Genomic DNA, 27,742 nt, shown 5'->3' on the forward strand with positions numbered 1-27,742 from the left:
TATTATTCATAACTCTAGCTACATTAAAGTTATGAAGTAGCAACGAAAATAATTTTATGGTTGGGTCACAACATGAGGAACTGTATTTAAAGGGCCAGAAGGTTGAGAACCACTGGTTTAGAGAAAAGAAATTACTTTTACTGTCTTCAGAACTTTTCATAAGAACTTTGGATCATCATGGGCTTTTGGCCTAACACAATTTTTATAGATTAATGCTACTCTTTTGCATTTAAACCTGCATGTGTACTCATACTTAATACAGTCATTCACATCCTTTCCAATCTGACCTGTGTAATAATCTTGGTTTCTTTGGCTGCAACCTTATGTTTACCCCTTTTTGAAATATCACCTGTCATTTAGAACACGGGTCCTCAAACTTTTTAAACAGGGGGCCAGTTCACTGTCCCTCAGACCGTTGGAGGGCCGGACTATAGTTTAAAAAAAAACTATGAACAAATTCCTATGCACACTGCACATATCTTATTTTGAAGTAAAAAAACAAAATGGGAACAAATACAGTATTTGTGTTTGCATGTGGCCCGCGGGCTGCAGTTTGAGGACCCCTGATTTAGAATCACTATTAATAGGATTTATCTTTTCAATAAACTGGATTAAATTTCCTAAGGGTGGAACACATGCCTGACTGTGCACAGCATTTCTTCCCTTCAAAGAGATGGTTCTCAACTGAGGGTAATTTTGACCTACCGGGGACATCTGGCCAAGTCTTGAGACAGTTTTGGTTGTCACAACTGGGGGTCATAGAGATGGGTGAAAGTATGCTACTGGCTTCTACAAGGAAGAGGCCAGGGATGCTACTAAATATACTACATTGCAAAGACCAGCCCCCCCACAACGAAGGCTTATCTGACCCAATATTTCAACACTGTCACTGGTCTAATGTAAACTAAGTGCTTTGTCTCAAGGTCCCTATCACCTCCCAAATGCTAAATCAATTCAGCCTTTTGATCACAAACCCAGAATAGCAATTACTCTCATCACTTTCTCAACAATTAAATTATTGGCAAAGCAAATAAAGATTTCATCAATTGTTTTGTATGCTTTTATAAGTGGACAGTAGCAGCTGTCTATTTATTTTCTTTTCTTTTTTCTTTTATTGTCTAAAGTTTTACCTAAGTATCCTTTTTCTCCACTTGACCCCCCTCCCCCCGACCTCCCCACCACAGCCACTCCCACCCCCAGCAAGCCCTTACTGCCTCAGTGTCCGTGTCCATTTGTTATGTTAATATGCATGCATACAAGTCCTCTGGTTGCTCTCTACCCCACTCCCCCTACCATTTGTCTCTAGGTCCATCTATTCTTGTACACCAAATTATGTTGATTATTATATCCCACATATGAGTGAGATCATGTGATATTTATCTTTCTCCGATTGGCTTATTTCGCTTAGCATAATGCTCTCCAGTTCCATCCAGGCTGTTGCAAATGTTAAAAGTTCCTTCTTTTTTATAGCGGCATAGTATTCCATTGTGTAGATGTACCACAGTTTTTTAATCCACTCATCTGCTGATGGGCAATTAGGCTGTTTCCAAATCTTAGCTATTATAAATTGTGCTGCTATGAACATAGGGGTGCATATATCCTTTCTGATTGGTGTTTCTGGTTTCTTGGGATATAGTCCTAGCAGTGGGATTACTGGGTCAAATGGCAGTTCCATTTTTAACTTTTTGAGGAAACTCCATACTGTCTTCCACAGTGGCTGCGCCAGTCTGCATTCCCACCAGCAGTGCACAAGGGTTCCCTTTTCTCCACATCCTCGCCAGCACTTGTCGTTGATTTGTTGATGACAGCCATTCTGACAGGTGTGAGATGGTATCTCATTGTTGTTCTGATTTGCATCTCTCGGATGATTGGTGACTATGAACGTATGTTCATGTCTTTTGGGCTCCTGTATGTCCTCTTTCGAAGTGTCCATTTACATCCTTTGACCATTTTTTGATTAGATCGTTTATCTTCCTTTTGTTAAGTTGTATGAGTTCTCTGTAAATTTTGGAGATTAAGCCCTTATCAGAAATATCATTGGCAAATATGTTCTCCCATGCAGTGGGCTTTCTTGTTTTGTTGATGGTTTCTTTTGCTGTGCAGAAGCTTTTTATTTTGATGTAGTCCCATTTGTTTATTTTCTCCTTAGTCTCCATTGTCCTAGGAGCTGTGTCTGTAAAGATATTGCTGTGACATATGTCTACTATTTTGCTGCCTATGGAGTCTTGTAGGATTTTTATGGTTTCCCGTCTTACATTTAACTCCTTTAGCCATTTTGAGTTTGTTTTTGTGTATGGTGTAAGTTGGGTGACCTAGTTTCATTTTTTTGCATGTATCTGTCCAAATTTCCCAGCACCATTTATTAAAGAGACTGTTTTGGCTCCATTGTATGCTCTTGAGTCCTTTGTCAAATATTAATTGAGCGTAATGGCTTCTGTTGATTTCTGGATTTTCTGTTCTGTTCCATTGGTCTATATGTCTGTTCTTGTGCCAGTACCAGGCAGTTTTGAGAACCGTGGCTTGGTAATATAGCTTGATATCTGGTATTGTGATCCCTCCAACTTTGTTCTTCTTTCTCAGGATTGCTGTGGCTATTCGAGGTCTTTTATTATTCCAGATGAATTTTTGGAGAGTTTGTTCTAGATCTTTGAACTATGCCGTTGGTATTTTAATGGGGATTGCATTGAATATGTAGATTGCTTTGGGTATTATGGACATTTTAATGATGTTGATTCTACCAATCCATGAACATTGTATGTTCTTCCATTTGCTTATGTTTTCCTCTATCTCTTTTTTCAATGTCCTGAAGTTTTCCGAGGTCTTTTACATCTTTAGTTAAGTTTATTCCTAGGTATCTTAATTTTTTTGGTGCAATGATAAGTGGGATTTTTTTAAAATTTCTCTTTCTGTGGGTTCATTATTGGTGTATAAAAAGGCCACAGATTTCTGGGTGTTAATTTTGTATCCTGCTACATTGCCAAATTCATTTATTAGGTCCAGTAGATTTTTGATGGAGTCTTTGGAGTTTTCTATTTATAGTATCAAGTCATCTGTGAACAAGGAGAGTTTTTCTTCTTCTTTTCCAATTTGGATGCCTTTTATTTCTTTTTCTTGTCTGATCGCTATGGCTAGCACTTCCAGTACTATATTGAACAGAAGTGGTGATAGTGGGTAACCCTGTCTTGTTCCTGTTCTTAGGGGAAATGAGTTTAGTTTTTGCCCACTGAATATGATGTTGGCTGTAGGTTTGTCATATAAGGCTTCTATTGTGTTGAGGTGTGATTCCTCTATTCTCGCTTTGCTGAGAGTTTTTATCAAGAAAGGGTGTTGGATTCTGTCAAATGCTTTTTCTGCATCGATTGATATGATTATGTGATTTTTGTCTCTCAGTTTGTTTATGTGATGTATATCACATTAACTGATTTGCGGATATTGTACCATCCTTGCATCCCTGGAATAAATCCCACTTGGTCATGGCGTATGATCTTTCTAATGTAATGCTGAATCTGATTTGCTAGAATTTTGTTGAGGATTTTATCATCTATGTTCATCAAGGATATTGGCTTGTACTCTTTTTTTGTGGTGTCTTTATCTGGTTTTGGGATTAGGGTAATTCTGGCTTCATAGAAAGAGCTTGGAAGTGTGCCTTCCTCTTGAATTTTCTGGAATAATCTGAGGAGGATAGGTTTTAGTTCTTTGAATGCTTGGTAGAACTCCCCTATAAAGCCATCCGGACCAGGGCTTTTGTTTGATGGAAGATTTTTGATCACTGCCTCAATTTCTTCGGTAGTTATTGGCCTATTCAGGTTTAGTGATTCTTCTTGAGTTTTGGGAGCTTGTATTTTTCTAAGAATCTGTCCATTTCATCTAGGTTGTCCATTTTGTTGGAATAGAGTTGTTCATAGTATTTTTTCATAATCGTTTGTATTTCTGTGGGATCAGTTGTTCTTCACCTCTTTCATTTCTGATTTTGTTTATTTGGGTCCTCTTTCTTTGCTAGCAGCTATTAACTACCATAGCTATCATGCTGCTTTTATAATCGGTATTAGGAAAGATATATATATATACATATATATATAGATAGATAGATAGATAGATAGATAGATAGATAGACAGATATAGACAGATATAGATATAGATATAGATATATTACACTACCATAAAATACAATTACTGAACTTTTTTTTTTTTTAAATCTGAACAAATGCTTTCTACCATAGTTTTACTCTTAGGTTCATGGGTTTCCTTTTTTTAAAAAAATATTTTTTTATTGATTTCAGAGAGGGAGAGGGAGAGAAAGATAAACATTGATGATGAGAATCATTAACTGGCTGCCTCCTGCACGCCCCCCATTGCGGATTGAGCCTGCAACCTGGGCATGTACTCTTGACTGGAACCGAACCCGGGACCCTTTAGTCTGCAGGTTGACACTCTATGCACTGAGCCAAACCAGCTATGGTTCATGGATTTTCTTCATACAATACTCTTCCATCCTCCATTATCTTCTTTATAGTGTGGTAAAATTAATTTAATACTTACTTTTTTGAATACTAATAATAAATACTAATTTGTTTAAACTTTTTTAATAAAGACTTTTCTACTAAGATGTTATAATTAGGCTCAAGGAAACAATCATAATGGTTTACAGACATATACAGTCATTAATCACTGTTCCCAAATTCTCCTTCCATCCACCTCCTAATGCCCCCCACCCAATGTGTTTCTTCAAAAACGTGGGTAATTCCTACCAAGACAGCTTTTATTTTATCTGGATATGTCTCTAACCTCTACCTAAAATTTAACCTTTATAATTAACTAAGTATTCAGTCAAATGGTCACAGATTCTCTTTTCCCTTTCAGTGTCTACACATTCTCCAACCCCCCAAAAATGAAAATTAACAGGTTTTAATACAGTTAGGCCTGAAGTTTAAAATATTTCAAGTTGCTATACTTTTTTTTTTTTAATATATTTTATTGATTTTTTACAGAGAGGAAGGGAGAGAGATAGAGAGTTAGAAACATCGATGAGAGAGAAACATCGATCAGCTGCCCCCGGCACATCCCCCACTGGGGATATGCCCGCAACCCAGGTACATGCCCTTGACCGGAATCGAACCTGGGACCTTTCAGTCCGCAGGCCGACGCTCTATTCACTGAGCCAAACCGGTTTTGGCAAAGTTGCTATACTTTAGTGAGACTTAGTACATCCTAAAAAGAAAGATTTTATTCCATATTCCAAGTGTATTGTTAGATTACTACATCAGATATCTGTCAATTAATATTTGACAAAGGAGGCAAACACATACAATGGGGATCAAGAGAGTCTATTCAATAAATGATGTTGAGAAAACTGAACAGATACATGCAAAAAAAATGAAACGAGACAACTTTCTAACACCATACATATGAATAAAGTCAAAATGGATTAAAGATTTAAATTTAAGACTCAAAACCGTAACATTCCTAGAAGAAAACATAGGCAATAAAACCTTGCACATTTCTCGGAGCAGTATTTTTTCTGATAGATCTCTTTGGGCAAGGGAAACAAAAGAAAAAATAAACAAACAGGACTATGTCAAACTAAAAAGTTTTTGCACAGCAAAGGAAACCATCAACAAAACAAAATGGCAACCTACTGAATGGAGAAAGATATCTGCTAATAATACATCTCATTGGGGATTAATATCCAAAATTTATAAAGAACTCAGACAACACTAAAAACACAATCCAATTAAAAAATGGGCAGAAGACCTGAGTAGATATTTCTCCAAAGAGGACAGACAGATAGATGATCAATAGACATATGAAAAGATGCTCAACATCACGAATTGTCGGAGAAATGCAAATTAAAACCACAATGAGATATCATCTCACACCTGTCAGAATGGCTATCATCAATAAATCTACAAACAAGTGTTGGCAAGGATGTGAAGAAAAGAAAACCCTCGTGTACTGTTGGTGGGAATGCAGACTGGTGCAACCACTATGTAAAATAGTAAGTATGAAGGGTCCTCAAAAAATTAAAAATGAAACTGCCTTATAAAGCACAAATTCCACTTCTGGGTATACATTTGAAGAAATCCAAAAACACTAATTCAAAAGTATATATGCACCTCTATATTCACTGAAGCGTTATTTACAATAGCAAAGATACACCAAGAGCCCATAAATACATGACTGGATAAAGAAGATGTGGTACACATATACAATGGAATGTTATTCGCCCATTAAAAAGAACGAAATCTTTCCATTTGTGACTACATGGATGGGAGGATATGCTAAGTGAAATAAGTCAGTCAGAGAAACGCAAATACCATGATTTCATGTATATGTGGAATCTAAAGAACAAAATAAATTAACAAACAAAACTGAAACAGATTCAGACACAGAGAACAAGACTGATGGTTGACAGAGGGAAAAGGGTATAGGGGATTGGGTAAAAAAAAAGCTAAGAAGATTAAGAAGTACAAACATGTAATTACAAAATAGTCATACGAAATAAAGAACAGCATACAGAATACAGTCAATAATACTGTAATAACTATGTATGATGCCAGGTGGGTACTGGAAGTATCAGGGGAATACTTTGTAAAGTATATGATATCTAACCACTATGTTGTATACCTGAAACTAATACAAAATAACATTGAATGTAAACTGTAATTGAAAAATAAAATTTAAGAAAAGTTTCAAGAACAAAAAATAAAAATAAAAGCCAGGCTAAAATACACAATACACAGGTTTCTCAATTAAAACAGTTTATATTTTCATTTTACCAGTATTTTACTTATTTCTTTTGTGATTACTGATGTTTCTACTTATAAAATGTAACATAAAGGCATACTTAATATTATGAATGAATGCTGCATAGCAAAAAGAGTAACAAATTAAGAAAACATGTATTCCAATTCTTGCTACCCTAACTCTACAAAGTTACACACTCCCCTTTGTATTAATGAGCATTTATCCTTTGCCTCCCATCAAGTAGGAAATGGTCATGTTTCTCCACCTTTTTGGTTATTTTGCTACATCGTTAAGTAGGGAGGTAACCAAATGTAAACAATGATAAAAATTTCCTGCAATTTCAGTTAAGATGTGAGAAATTTTAAAAAACCTTTATACTTAAAAAGTCCCCATTCAGACTCTGGAACCATATTTCAAAATAAAATTAAGGCTAAATAAATATTTTTATTTAAAAAAACAGAAAACTAAACATAAAATTGATAAGTAAAATTCTGTGGCAAGATTTCCAAGTGTACAAATGATAAAAGAAATTACAACAAAGTAAAAACGTTTGAATTCTTAGAAAAATAAAGCTTTTATAACCAAACATATGTAACCAAAATTGAAAGACAACACAAAAACCAACCCAACCTAAATATATCAATATGTATGGTTTAGGAAACTGAAATAAAGAAATGGAATAGGGAAGATTTTATGATCTAAAATCTTATTATCAAGTTCTTGAAACAATTTCAGTAAGTTCTTCAATCAAAATTTTAAATGATCATGTCTAATATTAAGTCCAAAATAATGTTTTTAGAAAAGAGTATCTGTAAAAATTAAATAAAAGCCCACTTTCACAAAGAAAATTCCTATATCTCAGGTGGGATTTTCATATGTAATCTATTTTTACTTGCAAGTATTAAAATATAATAGCTAATTCATTTATAACAGAAAAATAGAGAATATAACCTTACTGAAATTTAATGTGCATGAATATATTATATATATATGCTTATTTTAATATATTTATTTTAGCCCTTTACTTTTCATTCCCTAATCTGCAAAATATTTTATAGATTCTCCTAATAAGCACTCAAACTGACTAATAAAGTTTCTTTCCCATTTCATTCATTTTATGTACGAACTATTGATGAAATAACCAAAGAGTACATAGAAGGGGGAAAAGGGCTTGAATTATCTAAGTCAAGATTTCATTATATATAATCTGTAATTAACCTCCACAAAAATTACTTACATCTGCTTAAAAAGTTGTCAATATTTTTGTTTTTTCTTAAGGCAGGAAAATCCAAATCATATACCAAAGCATCCAATCCATCCTAAACAAATAAACAAACAAACAAACAGTTAGTTTTCTGGATCACTCTATGAACTTTCCTTTTTTATGAGTAAAGAATAAAATATACCTCTTAATTAGCTCGCTCTCTCTCTCATACATCTTGCATTCACTTGACACTTTATATAAGGTTACATGAGTACTGGGATAAAAGAACATTTGCTTTTATTTCATATATAGATTTTTCACATTCTAACTCTCCCAGACAGAGGAGCAGCAACATACCACTAATTGGCTACGACTGACTTCAACTCATGCCTTTTTCCCCTCATGAGGGCATAACATTTTACTTTTCTCTCTCCATTACTACTGCATTTATCTTTATTTCAGATAGTCATCAAACACAAATGGCCTATCTTTGTGCCTACACATATTTTATAAGTAGCTAAATAGTAGTTCCTGAAGTTTATTGTAAAATAAATTCAGCAGTTAGATATACTTTTAATTATAAAAATACTAGGGGCCCAGTGCACGAATTCGTGCACCTTGAAAGGAACTGTGGGCCATGAGGCTGCCCTGGACACAGGGGCAGGTCTTGACCCATCCTCTGCGCCCCTCCCCAGCCCCTCCCACTGCGGCCCCCAGTCCCCTGTATGCCTGCAACCCGACTCGTGCTGCCGCCGCTGCTCCCATGCACTGAGGGCACTGGTCCCACTCACACCCACTGACAATGCGGAGCAATGGGGGCTGGCACCAGCAGCGGGTGCAAGCGGGGCCGGTACCATCAGTGGGTGCGAGTAGTGGCTGCTGCCCCAGTCGCCCCTCAGGAGCAGAAGGAGGTGGAGAAGCCCTCTGGGGCGATCGGGGCCGGCAGCCGCTGCTCACACCCGCTGACAGCACCTAGTGATCAGGACCAGTGCCGGGCACTGGCAGCGGGTGCAAGTGGCGGCGCCAGTGCCAGCTGCAGGTGAAGGCAGGGCCGTCGCTGGCAGTGGGTGCGAGCAGGGCTGGCGCCAGGAGTGGGTCCAAGTGGTGGCTGCCGGCCCTGATCGCCCCTCAGGAGCAGGGGGAAGTGGAGAAGCCCTGAGGGGCAATCAGGGCTGGCATCTGGTGCTCGCACCCGCTGATGGCGCTGAGTGATCGGGGCCGGCGCTGGGTGCTGGCAGTGGGTGCAAATGGTGGCTCCGGCACTAGCAGCGGGTGTGAAGGGGGCCAGCACCGGCAGCAGGTGCGAGTGCCCTGCAGGACTGCAGCATGCGGGAGCAAAGAATTTTCAGTAACCACCAGAGGCTTGCCCCAATGACAGCGACTGGTGCCCCACCTTAGTCTGGTGCCCTCCCTCACCTGCTACACCATCCCAACGCGGCCAATGCCCACCATGTTCCATGCTCTGCCACCTGTTGCCGATGCCCGCTATGTTCTGTGTGTGCCCCCTGGTGGTCAACGCACATCATAGTGACCAGTTGTTCGGTTGTTCTGCCGTTCGGTCTATTTGCATATTAGGGTTTTATATATATAGATATTGGGTTTTAACACATTGTTTGCGGGTAGTTTTTATCCCGTGCTAACAGGTGGCGCGGGCCATTTTTGCGCAAATGGCAACGTTCAGTAAAATTACGATAACTTTAGTTTACGTATTTATACGTTACCAGCATTCTACCGCTAGTCTATAAAAAACGTATTAATACGTGTCCCGCGCTCTACTACACTGGTAGAACATATAAATACGTAAAATGTATAAATACGTTTCCCGCATACAATGTGTTAATAAGGGTTCTTTTTTTTCCTTGAAGCACTTTCTAGGGCAGCCATTAGTAAAGGACAAACATGGGCGTTTACTTTTACTTCTAAGCAAGTGCAGGGCAATGTGGAGGTGTAACAATCAGTTACGTGGGAATGAGATAGGAACATTCCGATAACCAAGTAATCTTCATTTTATTTAGCTGGAGAAATCTAGTTTGCCCCAGTAGAACCCAAAAATAAAGAAAGGAGCAGCAAAAGAAGATGCACCTTCTGCAAACACTGTACAGTCGTGTTCATAAAAGGAGGAAAAAAACAGAGAATATAGATTTTATACTTTGTGCTAAGCCACAGGTGTGAATCACCCAGTTATTATAGAATACTTAAAATATTCCCCTACAAAATCAAAAAGCAGAGTCAAAGCTTTAAAATATATCTATGCATGAACTGGAAACTGACAGTGGAGAAGAAGGCTAATAATACCAATGTTGTTGACTGCTTGAAGAGATCAACCCGCCCTTATTGTCTTTTCAAAATTCAGAGATTTGTGCATATCTGAAGAAAAAACTCCACCACTAAAACAAGTCTATCTATCCCTGAGATACATTTATTAGAGTCTTAATAAGCCATTTCAATATTTGTTCATTCTTTTTACAGAAAGAGATGAGAATCTTTATATGAGAACTAGAAGCCCGGTGCATGAAAATCGTGCACTCAGGCAGTGGAGGGGCCTCAGCCCATCCTGCGCCCTCTCACAGTCTGGGAGACCTTGCAGTGGTTCTCAACCTGTGGGTCGCGACCCCTGAAAATACATCCTGCATATCAGATATTTACATTACAATTTATAACAGTAGCAAAATTACAGTAATGAAGTAGCAACGAAAATAATTTTATGGTTGGGGGTCACCACAACATGAGGAACTGTATTAAAGCTTCGAGGCATTAGGAAGGTTGAGAACCACTGCTAGGGGATGTCCAACTGATGGCCAGCAGTTGAACAACCTTAGCGCTGCCTCAGAGGCAGGAGAGGCTCCCGCCACCTCTGCTGCATTCGCCAGCCATGAGCCTGGCTTCTGGCTGAGTGGTGCTCCTCCTGCATTGAGTGTCTGCCCCCTGGTGGTCAGTGCGCATCATAGTGACCAGTCGTTTCACCATTTGGTCGATTTGCATATTAGCCCTTTATTATATAGGATTTGTTTAGAAAGACCAGCTGATGTTTGGTCTGTTCTAAATAGAAAAAAACCAAACCACTAAATATTTGAATTAACTGTTTTCTAGGAGAAGGTAAATTAAAGATGAATATATTTTTTTACATTTTGACTAGATTTTAAGTTATGGCAGACACCACAGTTATCATCTCATTTTCTTCTACAGTGCCTTAAAAAATAACCTGGACGAGTAGGCATAAAAGGTACAATAAAGCTACAATTTTACGTTCAATAGCAAAGGCATTACAATATCCAAGAAATAATATTTTTCTTAGACCACTAGACACTAAATTTCAATGTATCGTGTCACTCCAAAAAATAATATGGACTACAGGAGAGTGCAAGTACAGTATTCCTCCCCCCCTCCCCGCCCCCTTTCCATGGTTTCAGTTACCCATGGTCAACCTTGGTCCAAAAAATATTAAATGAAAAATTCCAAAAATAAACAATTCAAGTTTTAAATTTTGTGTCACTATGAGTAGCACAATGAAATCTCACACCATCCACTCCATCCCGCCAGGGACCTGAACCATCCCTTTGTCCAGAGTATCTACATGTATATGCCACCACACCCTTTAATCACTTAGGAACCATCTTGGTTATCAGATCACTTTTGTGGTATCCCAATGCTTGTCTCTTATTTTACTTAATAATGGCTTCAAAGTGTAAGAGCAGAGATGCTGACAATTCAGATATGCCAAAGAGAAGCCATTAAGTGTATGTATGTACAGGAAAAAAAAGTACATATAGGGTTCAGTACTATCTGCAGTTTCAGGCATCCATTGGGGGTCTAGAATACATTCCCTGTGGATAAGGGGGACTACTATACTATTAGCTACACAAGAACAATTTCAGGCCAAATTTTGACATCTTAATATTGTCTGGGAAATGCAAGTAGGTATAGTATGATAACCTCAATGTATCATTATACTTTATGATAACTATTATTTTAAGAACCCCTAACAAACACTTTCAAAGACACAACCAGTTTTAAAAGGTTCAGAACATCTAAATTTATATTAGCTCAGATTATTTTCTAATATCAAATAAAACTTTAAACAGTGAGGGATATATTAAATTTTAGCTCTCTTTGGTAAATATATTTAAAACAACTGCCTCCATTCTTACTCCAAATAAGATTTTAGAAAAATTACTAAATGTTAGATAGAAAAGAACCTCAAAATTTACCTTAATGCCCTCATTTTATACCCAAGGCAAATAACAACCAGAAATATTAACTGACTTGCCCAATGCCACACAGCTAACTGGTAAGCTGTGAAAGATCAAAATACTAAATCTTAGTCTAGTAGTTAGAGATATAAATAACATGGTCATGATAAAAACATAATTTTAAAAATCTCATTCTCTTAAAAATGAAATTAGGAATAAACATATATATTTAAACCCAATATGCATTGTTCAAAAATTAACAGAAAATCACCAGTCATTCTTCTAATTATAACAGTAAGTACAGCCTGGCCGGCGTAGCTCAGTGGTTGAGCATCAAGCATCAACCTATGGACCAGGCCACGGTTCGATTCCTGGTTAGGGCATATACCCAGGCTACGGGCTCAATCGCCGTGTGGGGCATGCAGAAGGCAGCCAATCAATAATTCTCTCTTATCATTGATGTTTTTATTTCTCTCTCCTCTACTTTCCTCTCTGAAATCAATAAAAATATGTTAGAGAAAAAAAATAAAACAGAAAGGACAATGGCTAGAACTCAAAATCCTATGTTTTTTCTACTATACCACAGGCTCAAAATCCTAAATTTTCTCTACTACACTATTACTTCCTCTTCTGCATAACCTTCCCTAAACTACCTATTAAAACTCCTTATTATTATGCCCAGCCGGGTGTAGCTCAACGGTTGAGTGTCGACCCAGGAACCAAGAGGTCGCCGGTTCGATTCCTGGTCAGGTCACATGCCCAGGTTGCAGGCTTGATCCCAAGTGGGGGGCATGCAGGAGGGGCCGATCAAAGATTCTCTCTCATCATTGATGCTTCTATCTCTCTCTCTCCCTCTCCCTTCCTCTCTGACATTAATAAAAATATATTAAAAAAAACAACAATTCCTTATTAGAGTTATTTTTTATTTCAATCTTCACAGCTACATCTCAAGCACCTTGAGCAAGCTATATTGTAGCTTGCTCAAAGTGCTTAGCGGACGGGTGGCATAGTGGATACTGTTGATATCCTACTCCAATAATTATTTCTACCTTCCTAATTTAACCCTAATTTTGTTTCAGCTACTCCCCTTCTTTCAAGAGACTATGAGCTTCCAAGGAAGAAGAAATCTTTTCCAGCTCCAGGAGGCTGGTTCTGATTAGTCTAACCCAAGGCAAACATGGAGGCTCATTACTCTTGCCAGTGTTCAGCTTAAAGAGAGGAACATAGTAATAATCTGGTACATGAGGCGTGAGGAAAAACCTACCGAAAGGTTTCTGGAAAAAAATTCTTCTCTTTTGAAAAGATACATGTAAGATATAGTCGTTCCTTTAATGAGAAATTGTCATGTCTGTATGTGACACCTTAAAGAACAGCAGCCATTTGCATTCTCAAGAGATGTTGGCAGAAAACAAAGCCAAACACAATGAGGACAACAGAGCTAAAGGATGTAAGGAACTTGAGTCCCTGATGTTTGTTGAACCAATGAATTAACCTATTCTATAGCCACTATATCCAGTACATTTTCTTAATACATCTTCCTTATGGCCTAACTCAATTTACATTACATTTTCTATTTCTTGTGACTAAAACCATCCAAACGTAAATACACAGTAAGAGCTCAATAAATGCCACTGCACTGAAATGGCATTAACCAAGGCAATAGGACTTGTTGCAGTGAAAGGGCAAGAGAACTGCCCATTCAGTGGTGAGACTGGGGCAAGATGGGGTTGACAAAAAGTATCACTCTGGTAAATGTTCGGATAACAGGACAGAACTATGGATTATGATTTTTTGAGCCATCCTATCTAATAATAGACAAACATGGTAATTGACAGTACCTTCGCTACGCCTCCCATCCGCTAATCAGTGTGATATGCAAATTAACCACCAACCAAGATTGTGGCTAATTTGCATACTGCAGGCAGGGCGGGACATCGGGAGCCGCCATCCAGGCCCGTGTGTGCGACCCCAGGAGCCGCCAGAAAGCCAGGCAGCAGGCAAGGCGGCACCCCAGGGCCCAGGAGCTGCCTTGCCTGCGGCCCGTGATTGTGATTGTGATCGGAAAGCCGGGCCGCAGGCAAGGCGGCCCCCTGGGACCCAGGAGCCCGTTGGCAAGGTCTGCAGGCAAAGCAGCGATCAAGCTCTGAGGGGGAGGGTGGGGGGTGGAAGGAGCTACAGGAGCAGCTCTTGCCGGAGACTGAAGACTCCTGCTGGAGCGAGGAGCAAAGACTGAAGGCTTCAGCCGCAGCGAAGACTGTGTCCAGAGCGAAGATGGAAGGCGGTGGCCAGAGTGAAGGTCTGTGTCCCGGGTGCCAGAAGAAAACTGGTGCTGGCAGCCCAGGGAAAGAAGGCCTATTGCACGAATCTTCATGCAACGGGCCTCTAGTGTTTAATAATAAAATTAATTCCATGGGCTCAAATATTTGAAACATTAAAAAAATAAAGTAAAAGCTTTTTAAAGAAAAAGACACATGAGTATTTGTATGCTACTGTTGGAAAGACAAGTCAAATAATCTTTCTGAGCCTCAGTGTTCTCCTTCGTAAAATGAAGATAACTACCTACAACTCATACTAGATTTATGAGAATTAAATAAGTGAAGAATGTGAAGTGTTTGGTCCCTTAGTCCCACTTCCCTCTTTTTATTTCTTTAACTGACATCTGAAGTTCTGTAAATCTCACTAATGATAGAAATGACATACAGAGAAAACAGACACTGTAGTTAGTGATGTGGTCATAAAAACTTAAGAGTAGCCCGGGCCAGCATGGATCCATGGTTAGAGCATCAGCCTGTATACCAGAAGGTCTCAGGTTCGATTCCTAGTCAAGGGCATGTACAGGGGTTGCAGGTTCAATCCATGCCCCCCCCCATGCCCCCATTGGGGTGCTTGTGTGAGGCAACCAAATCAATGTGTCTCTCTCATATGATGTTTCTCTCCCTCTCCTCTTCTCTCTTCTCTGTCTCTCTCCCTCCCCTCACCCTTCCATTCTCTAAAAATCAATGGAAAAATATCCTCAATCTTCCAGTGAGCATTAAAAAAACAAACAAAAAACAAGAACAACTTAAGACTAAATCTTAGGTCAATACGTTAAACCCTTCCCCACTGTAGTAATTCCATCTATGATTTTTTGTTTTTAAACATGGGGCATCTGACTTTTGCTAGACCACAGAATTTTATCATGCATTTGTTAGTGGAAACTAGCTGCCTCCACTAACTGTGTAAGGACACTAGGTGTTTGGACTTATAATTGTATGAGATGGTATATGGCTTTTCAGTATCATCCATAAGCAAAAATAATATGCCTTTTATCAGAGAAATAGAATGGGCAAGAAGGTATTCTTCTAGCATAATCTAAAACATATAACAACAGTGGCTGAGGGGAGTCAAAACACTGAGGTGGGGGACAAGGACACAGGCTTCCACTTTAATGCAGTGAAGAAGCTACACAAACAAAAGGAATGTCTGTATACAGCCATAAACTAGAGCAAGGAATTCGGACTTTTATTCAATACTCCCAAGTTCTGTAAAATAATGAAAAATGAGACTTCCCCACTTCCTAAAGTCCATATTATACCTTAACAGAAATTAACATTCCTCCAAGAGCAAAAACAATTCACAAGGAATGACAGCCAAAGCATGTTGTCCTACGACTTACTTCTTCACTTAATTTTATGATTAAGACATGAAAGAAAGTTACCTTCTACTTTTACAAAATGTCCATCATCTAGTTTAACCATCAATTTAAGATTTGTAGGGGAGAGGACATATAAGACAGGAGCCAATCAATGTCAAAGATTTATAATAATTAAATTATTTAATACTCATGGTTTACCAATGACAGTAGATCAGTCAGAGCAATGTATTTTGAAAGAAGCTAATCACACTGGAGAAGTACTTCTACATAAACACACAAAAGTAGGTATATTTAATTATAAGTATAACATTTTACAAGGACCTCTAAAAAATGAACATTTACATTTCACATTTCTTAAGAAGTACTGGCATTAGGAGAGGGGAAAGCTCCAGTTGTGTTACCTCACAACAGAGCTTAAGCAAAAGGAAAAGCAGGAGCAATTATTCAACTGAACACTGCTGCAAATTCTAGTTCTCTGGATAGTTTTGAATTATAAAAATTAGAGTCCTGTGTAAAATATCATTTAGGATTACATCTACTAGTAATAATACATTTCTTATAAGGTATCCTTACTAATAAAAGCCTAAGTGGTCGTCATGCCATGATGCCCTCATGCCGGGAGCCAGTCCATCCTTGCTGTTTCAAAGGACCTGGCATATATGGCATACTGTTCTTAATATGTTTGCTCACCTTCTTGGCACTGTGTTTTAACCAAGGTCTCCTCTCTGAGAAAGTTTGTTTCCCCAGGTAGGGATTTTCCCCTGAAGTTAGGGAGGGAATAAAACCCCTCAACTAAGTGCCAGACGGGTAATTAATCACTTTAACTATGAACAATCATGCTTAAGCTACATAATCTTTACTCCCTGGAATGGAGATAAGAAACGCCCTAACCTTTGTAATAGAGATTGATAGGATTGGAATCAACTGGTATAAATACAGATGTAACAAGACAGCAAGACACAGAACTTAGAAGACAGAACTTAGAAAACAGAACCTACAAAGAACCTACACACAGAACCTACACAGAACCTAGAGACAGAACTTCGCTGGAGAGAACATGGCAAAAGATCCTGGACAGAAGCTGGAGACAGAACCTAGAGACAGAACCTAGCAAGAGAACATGGCAAAAGATCCTGGACAGAAACTGGCCACAGAACCTAGAGACAGAACCTAGCAAGAGAACCTGGCTGAAGAACCTAGAGACAGAACCTGGCTACAGAACCTGGATAGAACATGGCAAGAGAACCTGACTAGAACCTGGTGACTGAACCTGGCTGGAGAGCCTGGAGAACCTGGCTGGAGAACCTAGCAAGACAACTGGACACAGAACCTGGCTGGAGATCCTGAACCAGAACTTCGCTGGAGATCCTGATCAGAACTTGGCTAGAGATCCTGGCTAGGCTGCTGATCAACTGAACGCTGTCTCCGTGTCATTCCTTCTTCACCGACTCCGTCCACACCTTTGGGGACCCCTGGACCTGCTGGGGTTGGACCCCAGCACCCTCACACAGTCACAAGATGGCTTCATGCACAGCGGGCACTTGCAGGTAGGTGGGCCTGGGCTTGAGGCTGCATGCGCTGCACAGAGCCTGCCTAGGAGCCCCGCCTCTGCGAGGTGAGGCCTGCTTGGGGGTCCCGCCTCCTGGCCCTGCACATCGCAGAAGTGGGACCCCCAGCTCCGGCCTACCTCTTTGTGGCAATCCATCGAGGAGCCCTGGATGGGTGAGCGGGGCCTACCTCTTTGAGGCGATCGATTGCGGGGCTCCCACACTGTGATAGGGCACAGACCAGGCTGAGGGACACCACCCCCGAGTGCACAAATTTCATGTACCGGGCCTCTAGTGAGAATATAATGGCACTAGGAAAGGTATACTATGTATAAAAAAAACATTTTTAAGTAAAATTTCAAAATCTAAATGTTTACTATTCTAAACATGAACATGTTTTATGAGAAACTACCAAAAAAAATCCATTAGAACTATGGCAGCTAAAACCAAGGCTTCCGAAAAACCAAACCACTTCTAAAATAGGCTGACCTTTGGTACTAAAAGACTTCTGTTAAACTTGATGACAGAACATGTACCATTTAAAGAAAATATTTTTGGCACATATAAATCTCTTTGCTGGGTAAAGAGATAAGAAATTTCTCAAGATTAAGCACTAATATGAAAATGAAAACAGAATTTCCTCAGGGAATTTGAACAACTTCTGATGTTAAAAACAAATAAAATTTATTTAACCAGTGTGACATTACTATATATATGACAATGCTTCCTATGACTCATTTTCTCTACATGTATCAATCTCTAAATTGGCACTTTTGAATCAGTCCCCAACTAAGTTACATAAGTCTACACTTAGCTAGGGACTGATTCGGAAGTGCCATTGTACATTTTACTAAATATTTAGAATACTTAATTTTTTTGCACTATAATTGTCCTAAAGAACATCGGCATGTATATAATGTCAAATAGGCCATGCTCACCCTACTCCACAGCCTTTGCACCTGCTCTTTTCTCAAGCTGGAATGTGAACATTACTTATATTCAGACCTCAATGTCACTTTGTGCTGCCTTCCCCAGCATCCTGAGAAAATATTAATAATGACCTCCTATGTGTTTCCTATTATAGGAATTACTATATTTAATTTTATGTTGTATTTATAACTCTGCCTCCTCCTCAGTAGGAAAACAGATAGTAATCTATTTATATAAAACCCTAATATGCAAATAGACTGAATGGTGGAACAACCAAACAACATAACACCCAGTCGCTATGATGTGCGCTGACCACCAGCAGGTGCGCACGCACCATGGTGGGCATCGGAAACAGGAAGCAGAACATAGATCGTGGCAAGCACTGGCTGTGGTAGGATGGTGGAGCAGATGAGTAGGTGCGCCAGACCAAGGCGGGGCACCAGCTGCTGTATCAGGGCGAGCCTCTGGTGGTTACTGAAAATTCTTTGCTCCTGCGCACCGCGGTCCCACCGGCGCTCACACGTGCTGCCAGTGCCGAACCTGCTCACACCTGTTGCCTGCCCAGCACTAAGCACCATCAGCGGGTACAAGTCCCAATCGCTAGGCACCGTCAGTGGGTACAAGTGGCAGCTGCCGGCCCCAATCGCCCCAGAGGGCTTCTCCACCTCCCTCTGCTCCTGAAGGGTGATTGGGCAGCAGCCATTGCTCGCACCCACTGCTGACGCTGGCCCCAGTCGCTCCGCGCCATCAGTGGGTGCAAGCGGGCCCGCCGCCATCAGCGTGTGGGACATCCCTCTTGTAATCTGGGACGGCTGGCTCCTCACTGCTCAACTGCCTACCTGCCTGATTGCCCCTAACCTCTCTGCCTGCCTGCCTGATCGCCCCTAACTACTCTGCCTGCCTGCCTGATCGCCCCTAACCACCTCTGCCTGCCTGCCAGATTACCCCTAACCACTTGCCTGCCTACCTGACCACCCCTAACTATTTGCTAGGGGTGAGGGCCAACCCTACAAGGGGCTGTCTGCCTACCTGATCACCCCTAGCCACTGGTCTGCCTACCTGATCGCCCCTAACCACTAGTCTGCCTACCTGATTGCCCCTAACCACTTTGCCTGCCTGCCTGATTGCCTCTAACCGCTTGCTTGGGGGCAGGGCCAGCCCTGCAAGGGGCCATCTGCCTACCTGATCACCCCTAACCACTGGCCTGCCTACCTCATCGCCCCTAACCACTTGCCTGCCTACCTGATCACCCCTAACTGCTGGTCTGTCTGCCCTACTGCCCCTAACCACTCTGCCTGCCTGCCTGATCGCCCCTAACTGCTTGCTTGGGGGCGGGGCCAGCCCAGCAAGGGGCCATCTGCCTACCTGATCACCCCTAACCACTGGCCTGCCTACCTGATCGCTCCTAACCACTCTGCATACCTGGCCTGATCGCCCCTAACCACTTGCTTGGGGGGGGGGGGGGGCAGCCCAGCAAGGGGCCGTTGTAGTTCTGGTCTAACAGTCATTATGGTCATGACGCCGTTATGGTCTCTGGCCTTTTATTATATAGGACACTTCCTGTCTTTGGGAGTTCTTTGATTATTAGGTAGAAAAAGCAAATAGTACAGGGTCCTAAGTGTTATAAGTAGGTACTACATGAACAGAGAAAGGACAAATTAATCAACTGTGGCTTGCTTTGTAAAGATGAAATTTGAGCTGACCCTTAAAAAGAGACTTTAGAAAGAATAAGATGGAGATGAGCAAGCCAATCTATAGTCAAGAAATTCACTTCAAATGTAACAAGGTGGTTAGGCTAAAAGTAAAAAGATGAGAAATTATATACCATACAAATAGATACCAAAAGAAAGCTGGATTGAGTATACCATAAAACTTCAGAGCAAAGAAATGACAAGGGACAGGGTAGGAAATTGCATAATGATAAGAGTCAAATCACTGAGAAAGCAAAACAATCTTAAAATGTGTTTGTTCTATACAACAAAGCTGCAAAATACGTGAAGCAAAAATAGACAGAAATGAAGAGAGAAATACACAAATCCACAATTTTCATTGGCAACCTTGACACACCTCCCTTAACAACTGATGGAACTGGACAGAACATCAGCAAAGAGAATTTAACAACACCAGTAACCAAGAGGATCAAATTGACATTTATGGAACATTTTACCCACGATAGCAAATTACATTTTTTATTAAGTGCTCATGGAATAATTACCAAGACAGACCATATCCTATGTCATATTTCAATCCTCAACAAATTTATAAGAATTAAAATCAGAGTGTGTGGTCTGACCAAAGGTAATCAAACTAATAGAAATAACAGAAAGAGAGTAATGTTCAAACACTTTGAAACTAAATAAAATATTTCTAAATAATCCATGGTCAAAGAGAAAGTCTCAAGAGAAATAAAAACACACATTGAAATGAGTAAGAATGAAAATGTAACATTAAAATTTGTGGTACACCGTTAAAGCAGTGCTAAAAGGGAAATGTATAATACTAAATACTCATATTAGAAAAGAGTAATGATTTTTTAATCAATAATCTAAGTTCATTTCTCAAAAAACTATAAGAGCAAACATAAGAAAAGAAGCAATAAAGAAAAACAAAAATCAATAAAATTAAACACAGAAAACAACAGTGGAAGTTCAATGAAACAAAAACCTGGTTCTTTGATAAGATCAATCATATTGACAACCCCCTAGCAAGACTGACAAAGAAAAAGAGAAAACACAAAATACTGATATTAAAAATGAAATAGGTGCTATCATACAGATCCTGCAGCTATATGAAGGGTAATAAGGAAATATTATGAACAACTATACATATAAATTTGACAACTACAATGAGACAAACAATTCTTTAAAAAGCACAAATTACCCAACTAACCCAATACAAACAAGATAATTTGAATAATATTATTAATTAATAATGTAAAGCCCACTGAAAAATAAATCTCCAGGTCCATTTATAGTTTCACTGGAGAATTCTACCAAGTGTTTAAAAAATTAACATCAATTCTTCACAATCTCTTCCAAAAAGGAGAAAAGGAAAAAATACTTCCAAAGTCATTTCGTATAGCCAACAGTACCTGGATAGCAACACCAAACAAAGTCATACAAAAAAGAAAAGTACAGACCAATATAGATGCAAACATTCTTAAATAGCCCTGGCCAGTATGGCTCAGTTGGTTGGGCATCATTTTGTGCATCAAAAGGTTGCTGGTTCAATTCCCAGTTAGGGTATATGCCTGGAGTTGTAGGCTTGATTCCTCAGTTGGGGGTGTGGAGGAGGCAGCCAACCGATGTTTCCCTCTCACATCAATGTTTCTCTCTCTCCCCTTCCCTTCCTCTATCTCTAAAAAATCAATTTAAAAATATTTTTTAAAATTCTTAAAATATTAGCAAATAGAATTCAGCAATATATAAAAGCAATCATACACCATAACCAATAAAGATGTAAAAGTTTTTAAAGTTTCCAAAGATCTATTCCAAAGATTCAATACTTATTCAATATTCAAAAATCAACAAGCAACCAGCATTATTTACAATAGCAAGACATAGAAGCAACCTAAGTGTCCATCAATGGATGAACAGATAAAGAACTGTGGTATATATACATACAATGGAGTATTATCAGGCCATTAAAAAAAAAAGAAGAAGGGAATCTTGCCATTTGAGACAACATGGATGGGCCTTGAGGGCATTATACTATGTGAAATAAGTCAAACAGAGAAAGACAAATACTTTTTATGATCTCTTATATGTGGGATCTAAAACAAATAAATGAAATAATTAATTCCAAACCCCCCCCAAAAAAATTAAAAAAAGAAACTAGAACAGTAAGGCAAGAAAGAAGAGCAACAGAAATTATAAATCTATGTTCTTCTCCTTTGAGTTACTTAAAATATTTGATAGTTAAATGCAAAAATAACATTTTCTGATGGGGTTTTCAATGTATATAGCTGTAATATCTAAGACGACTACAACATACAGGGGAGGGTAAAGGGACCTATATGTGGTAAGGTTTCTATATTCCATATGAAGTGCCAGTAGGATTCTAGATAGACTGTGAAAAGCTAATTATGTATATTGAAATTCCTAGAAGAGCAATCACTAAGAAAACTATACAAAAGATATAATCAAGAACACAACAGACAAATTAAAATGGAATACTCAAGAAATTATAAATAAACCAAAAGAAGCCAGAAAAAGAAAACAAAAATGAAAACACAGGGAATAAACACAAAACAAGTAATAAAATGGGAGACTTAAATTCCAATCTATAATAATAAAAGCATAATATGCTGATTAGACTGGACAGCTGGACGACCTTCTGAACGTCATTCCAGACGTCCTTCCAGACGAAGCTGCAGCGGCAGGGGCCAAGGCAGAGGCAGTTAGGAGCGGGCAGGCAGGCGAGTGGTTAGGGGCGATGAGGCAGGCAGGCAGAGGGGTTAGGGATGATGAGGCAGGCAGACAGAGTGGTTAGGGGTGATAAGGCAGGCAGGCAGGTGAGGAGTTAGGAGCCAGCAGTCCTGGATTGCGAGAGGGATGTCCGACTGCCAGTTTAGGCCTGATCCCACAGGAATTGGGCCTAAATCGGCAGTTGGACATCCGCCGGGGGATTGGACATCCCCTGAGGGGTCCTGGATTGCAAGAGGGTGCAGGCCAGGCTGAGGGGGACTCCCCTCCCCCATGCATGAATTTCGTGCACCAGACCTCTAGTGCAGGGGTTCTCAACCTTCTGGCCCTTTAAATATAGTTCCTCATGTTGTGACCCAACCATAAAATTATTTTCGTTGCTACTTCATAACTGTAATGTTGCTACTGTTATGAATCGTAATGTAAATATCTGATATGCAGGATGGTCTTAGGCGACCCCTGTGAAAGGGTCGTTCGACTGCCAAATGGGTCGCGACCCATAGGTTGAGAACCGCTGCTCTAGGGTATTAATAATTACATTAAAAGTGAATAGTCTTAGCACACTGATTAAAAGACAAACATAAGCCCTAACCGGTTTGGCTCAGCAGATAGAGCGTCGGCCTGCGGACTCAAGGGTCCCAGGTTCGATTCTGGTCAAGGGCATGTACCTTGGTTGCGGGCACATCCCCAGTGGGGAGTGTGCATGAGGCAGCTGATCAATGTTTCTCTCTCATCGATGTTTCTAACTCTCTATCCCTCTCCCTTCCTCTCTGTAAAAAATCAATAAAATATATTTTAAAAAAAAGACAAACATAAATCCATAACATGTTAATATAAACATTTTGAAAACTATTTTTAATTGATAATAATGGCATTATTTTACACTTATACAAATCTCCATTGTCTCATTTAATAGAAGACGGCTGGACTATCAAAGCTATCAATCTGTTGCAATACATTGTCTTGGTTGAGGTAAGAAAATCTGACTTCACATAAATACTTAGTTGGAAAAGGATACATTAACAGACAGCATTTCAAATATTTGTGGAAGTTGTTTTCCACACCAAACATGACAAGAGGTGTTTCTTCAAGGTCAGTTGCAATACAGAATTTGAAAATGTACATATGAACTTTTTAAAAAATATATTTTTATATATTTCAGAGAGGAAGGGAGAGAGAGATAGAAACATCAATGATGAGAGAGAATCATTGATTGGCTGCCTTCTGCACACCCCGCACTGGGGACTGAGCCTGCAACCTAGGCATGTGCCCTGACCCGGAATCAAACAATAACCTCCTGGTTCATATGTCAACGCTCAACCACTGAGCCACACTGACCGGGCTGTGCATATGAACTTTTTGCACCCACTTTGCAACATTAAAATAAATTGGTCTATCTTGCACATTGAGTGGATCTTTTACTCATGGATGATCTTATAACATTATGCATTTGTCAGTTAGAAAAGCTCACTCAAGTATGAACTCTTCCAAAAGTTGACATTTCATCATACAATATTGAAAAATCATACTTAATGTCATTATAATCCTATGATAAAAGTTTTCAGGCATTGGGAAGCTATCAAGCTCAGGTAGCAGATACAAGTATCCAAAATTCTAATTTTTACCTAAAAGCTCTAATTTTCTCACTGACCACAAATATTATCAGTTGTTTTCTAGAAGTCATACTTCAAAACAGTCAGAATAGGTCCTTCCCAAGTGATACATACATACACGTAAGTCATACATAGACATATCCTTCATATCCAAAGGCCAATTTACTGATAGTAACAAATAAATGTACAGTTCCGTCATGGTACCATTCATGCCTTAACCGTTTTTTTTTTTCTTTTTAAGAAGTCCTTTTTTAAAAAAAAAATTTTTATTGATTTTTTACAGAGAGGAAGGGAGAGGGATAGTTAGAAACATCGATGAGAAACATCGATCATCTACCTCCTGCACACCCCCCACTGGGGACGCGCCCGCAACCAAGGTACATCCCCTTGACCGGAATCGAACCTGGGACCCTTGAGTCCGCAGGCTGACGCTCTATTCACTGAGCCAAACCGGTCAGGGCTAGAAGTCCTTTTTTTTAAAGGTTTATTGAGGTAAATTTCCATAAAGAAAAATTCATTCCTTTTTAGGGTTTATTTCTATGAATTTTGTCAAACATATAGTTTAGTTATGTAACTATAACCACCACTACCACCACCACCACAATCAAGATACAGAACACTTTGTCACCCTAAATGTTCCCTCATACTTCTCTGTAGTTAATCCCGCATCCCATGCCCAGCCCCTGATAAATGTCCAGTTCTGTTATACAACAGTAAGCCATTTACCAAATACAGGAATATTAATTTTTTAACATTTTCCCAGTTCTCCCATATTTTACTTTATACCTTTTTAATGAAATATTACTATTGCCTACTGTTAAATTATGTACATGTCATTAATCATAACCATTGTGACTGTTCATTTGATTCTACTTCAAATCACCATGCTTCATAGCTTAGATTGACTACCAACACTCACTTTCCAGATAAGTCAAATCCAGCAAAGATATGCGTTAGCAGGCAGCTATTTGAACATTGCAATACTCTACAGGTTTGGTCAAAGAACTGGCTGCCATCTCTCATCCAGTCAAGTTCTGGACCACTGCTCCAACCCAATCAATAAACAAGCTTTTCCCTACTACTTCAGAGCTCATCTTCCCCCACTCCATTTTTTACCAATCTTCATACTTTTCAATCAATTTAAATATTTTTCAGTTGGTGCATTCTGTATACAAAGCACTCTCCTAAGTGCTATGGAAACACTTTTCTTTGTGGCATGTTATCTACAACTTTGGTGCTCATTCTACTGTACTATAGACTAAGGACCTGAAAATCTGCCACTTGCTGGCTATATGCCGTTGGGCAACTCATTTATTTTTTCTAAGGTTTCATTTCATTTACAAAGTGAGAAAAATACTTGCCTCACCCAGTCCAAAGTATTGTTGCAAAGATTAAATAATGAATGTACAATGTCTAATAAAAATGGGTATTTATTGGTTTTTTGGCACCTCATCCAAAATTCAGATATCAAGGGGGAAATGCCCCACCTATCTATATATATAAAAGGCTAATATGCTAATTGTCCCTCCTACCATCTGACCGGTCACTATGATGCACACTGACCACCAGGGGGCAGACGCTCAATGTAGGAGCTGCCATGACACACACTGGCCAGCACCACAGACCTGGCGCAGGCAAACCAACATTTGGCTTCCAAGTGGGACACAGGCCCCACCACCACCCTGAAGTGACACCCCACCAAATCGCAGTCAACGCTGCCAAGACTCCATGGCGCAAAATGCGGCCCACAGCCCATCCCAGAAATGGTCACTGTGGGCTCCGGGTAATGACATCACATAGCAACGTCTGGCTTCCTCTCCCTAGCAACTAGCCTCCCTGCAGTTTCTTCACCCCAGGAACACAGGTGGAAACATTTTACACTTTAACCAAATGTCTGTGAAGCGTTTCCCATGCCTCATCTCATTTGAGGCACAGAAGTCCTATAGTAGGTCAATAGGCGACTCGGTGGAATCCTATATTCTTTTCATTAGCTGGAAAAACGGAGATTTAGAAAGTTTAGAAACTTGACCCGACTGAAAAGTAAGAAATGGTGGACCTTGAAAATGACTTCAGGTTTTGTCACTGTGCAGAATATAGTCAAATACTGCTGCAGTTAAATATTTTATCCTTTGTTCTCCCTGCGTGATCTACAATAATAATCTGCTTCATGTTGATATTTACTGCTGTGTTGCTGACAATTACCTGAAAGAGAAGTTGGGGTGCTTCACTGGGCTGGGAAAAGTTTAGCTAAATCAGAAAGCAGGTCTAGTTAAGCAAATTTATTCTATATCTATAAAAGGCTAAGTTGACTCGCACATGAGCGATACATATAAAGCTCTTGCTGGTGTGAATAGCACGCATGTGTTTCCATCTGTCATTGTCGATCATGAATTTGGTTGGCGCTTCTATTATAGAGAAAGGCAGTGCTAAGGATGTCCTTAGTCGGGGAGCGGACCTAAGCCATCAGCCAGACATCCCCTGAGGGCTCCCGGATTGCAAGAGGGTGCAGGCCAGGCTGCAGGACCTTCCCACCCCCCCCCCCCGTATGCACGCATTTTGTGCACCGGGTCTCTAGTAATAAAAATAAATAAAGAGGAATAAAGAGGGTGCACAAGGTAGCCTACCTCTTAAAATATGACATAAGTATAAGTTAGCCTTTCCACTCTCTGAGACATCAAACTTTGGACATTAATTTGAACATCTAACTTCCTATTAACTGTTTACAAACTATAATGAAAATATATTCTATTATTTCACGATCCCAAACTAGGAAGGCAGGTATATTAGAGAAGTAAAATACATCTATACATTTTAAAGGATACACAAATGAGTAATTCAATCATTACTTTCTCTGTTCAAAAAGTACAAACCCCTGGAGTTATGAACATAACTCACAATTGCAAAAAATAGTAAGTGCCAAATTAACAATTAAAAATTAGTTTAGGATGATCTTTCAAGGCTATACAGAACTAGTTCCAAAAAAAAAAGCACTTTAAAAAGATGGTTCCTATTCTCAACACCATTTAACTTTTTAGTTTTATTTCTTAAATAAATCAATGATACAACTTTTAAAGTTTTTATTCTAATATATAAAAACCCAGGATCCTTAACGACCAACCGAAGGCTCGACCGAACACCTAAGTCAGTTCTGCAGTCAGTGCTGGGTTGCCGTGGCATTAATTTGACATTAATGTGGATCAGGCCGGAGAGAGAGGCGGGGTCTGATCCGCAGCCTCAATGGCAACTGTTGATCAGCTGTTACCTCTTTCTCTCTGGGCTTCGCCAGCAGCTGCGCCTGTTTCTCTCTGGGCCTCTGAGGGGGCTACTGATCAGCCCCGCCTCTCTGATTAGGCCCAGAGACGCTGACTGGCATAGAAACTGACCAATCAGAACCAAATCTGGGTGAACTATGAGGAGCCAATGGTTGCTTAGGGGGCGGAGCTTTTGACACTGACT

At 39.7% G+C, this 27,742-nt stretch overlaps 1 protein-coding gene across 3 annotated transcripts in view; it reads right to left on the minus strand.

Moving 5' to 3' along the window:
• Window positions 1-27,742, minus strand: part of ROCK1 (Rho associated coiled-coil containing protein kinase 1) — a 138,208-nt gene that overhangs the window by 101,355 nt on the left and 9,111 nt on the right. For all 3 annotated transcript variants that reach the window (XM_036320995.1, XM_036320994.1, XM_036320996.1), the window contains exon 2: window positions 7,982-8,063. In XM_036320995.1, coding sequence (XP_036176888.1) covers window positions 7,982-8,063 — 82 coding nt within the window. The remainder of the gene's footprint in view (window positions 1-7,981; window positions 8,064-27,742) is intronic.

This window comes from Myotis myotis, unplaced genomic scaffold (genome assembly GCF_014108235.1).
Source record: "Myotis myotis isolate mMyoMyo1 unplaced genomic scaffold, mMyoMyo1.p scaffold_m19_p_9, whole genome shotgun sequence".
Taxonomy (NCBI): domain Eukaryota; kingdom Metazoa; phylum Chordata; class Mammalia; order Chiroptera; family Vespertilionidae; genus Myotis; species Myotis myotis.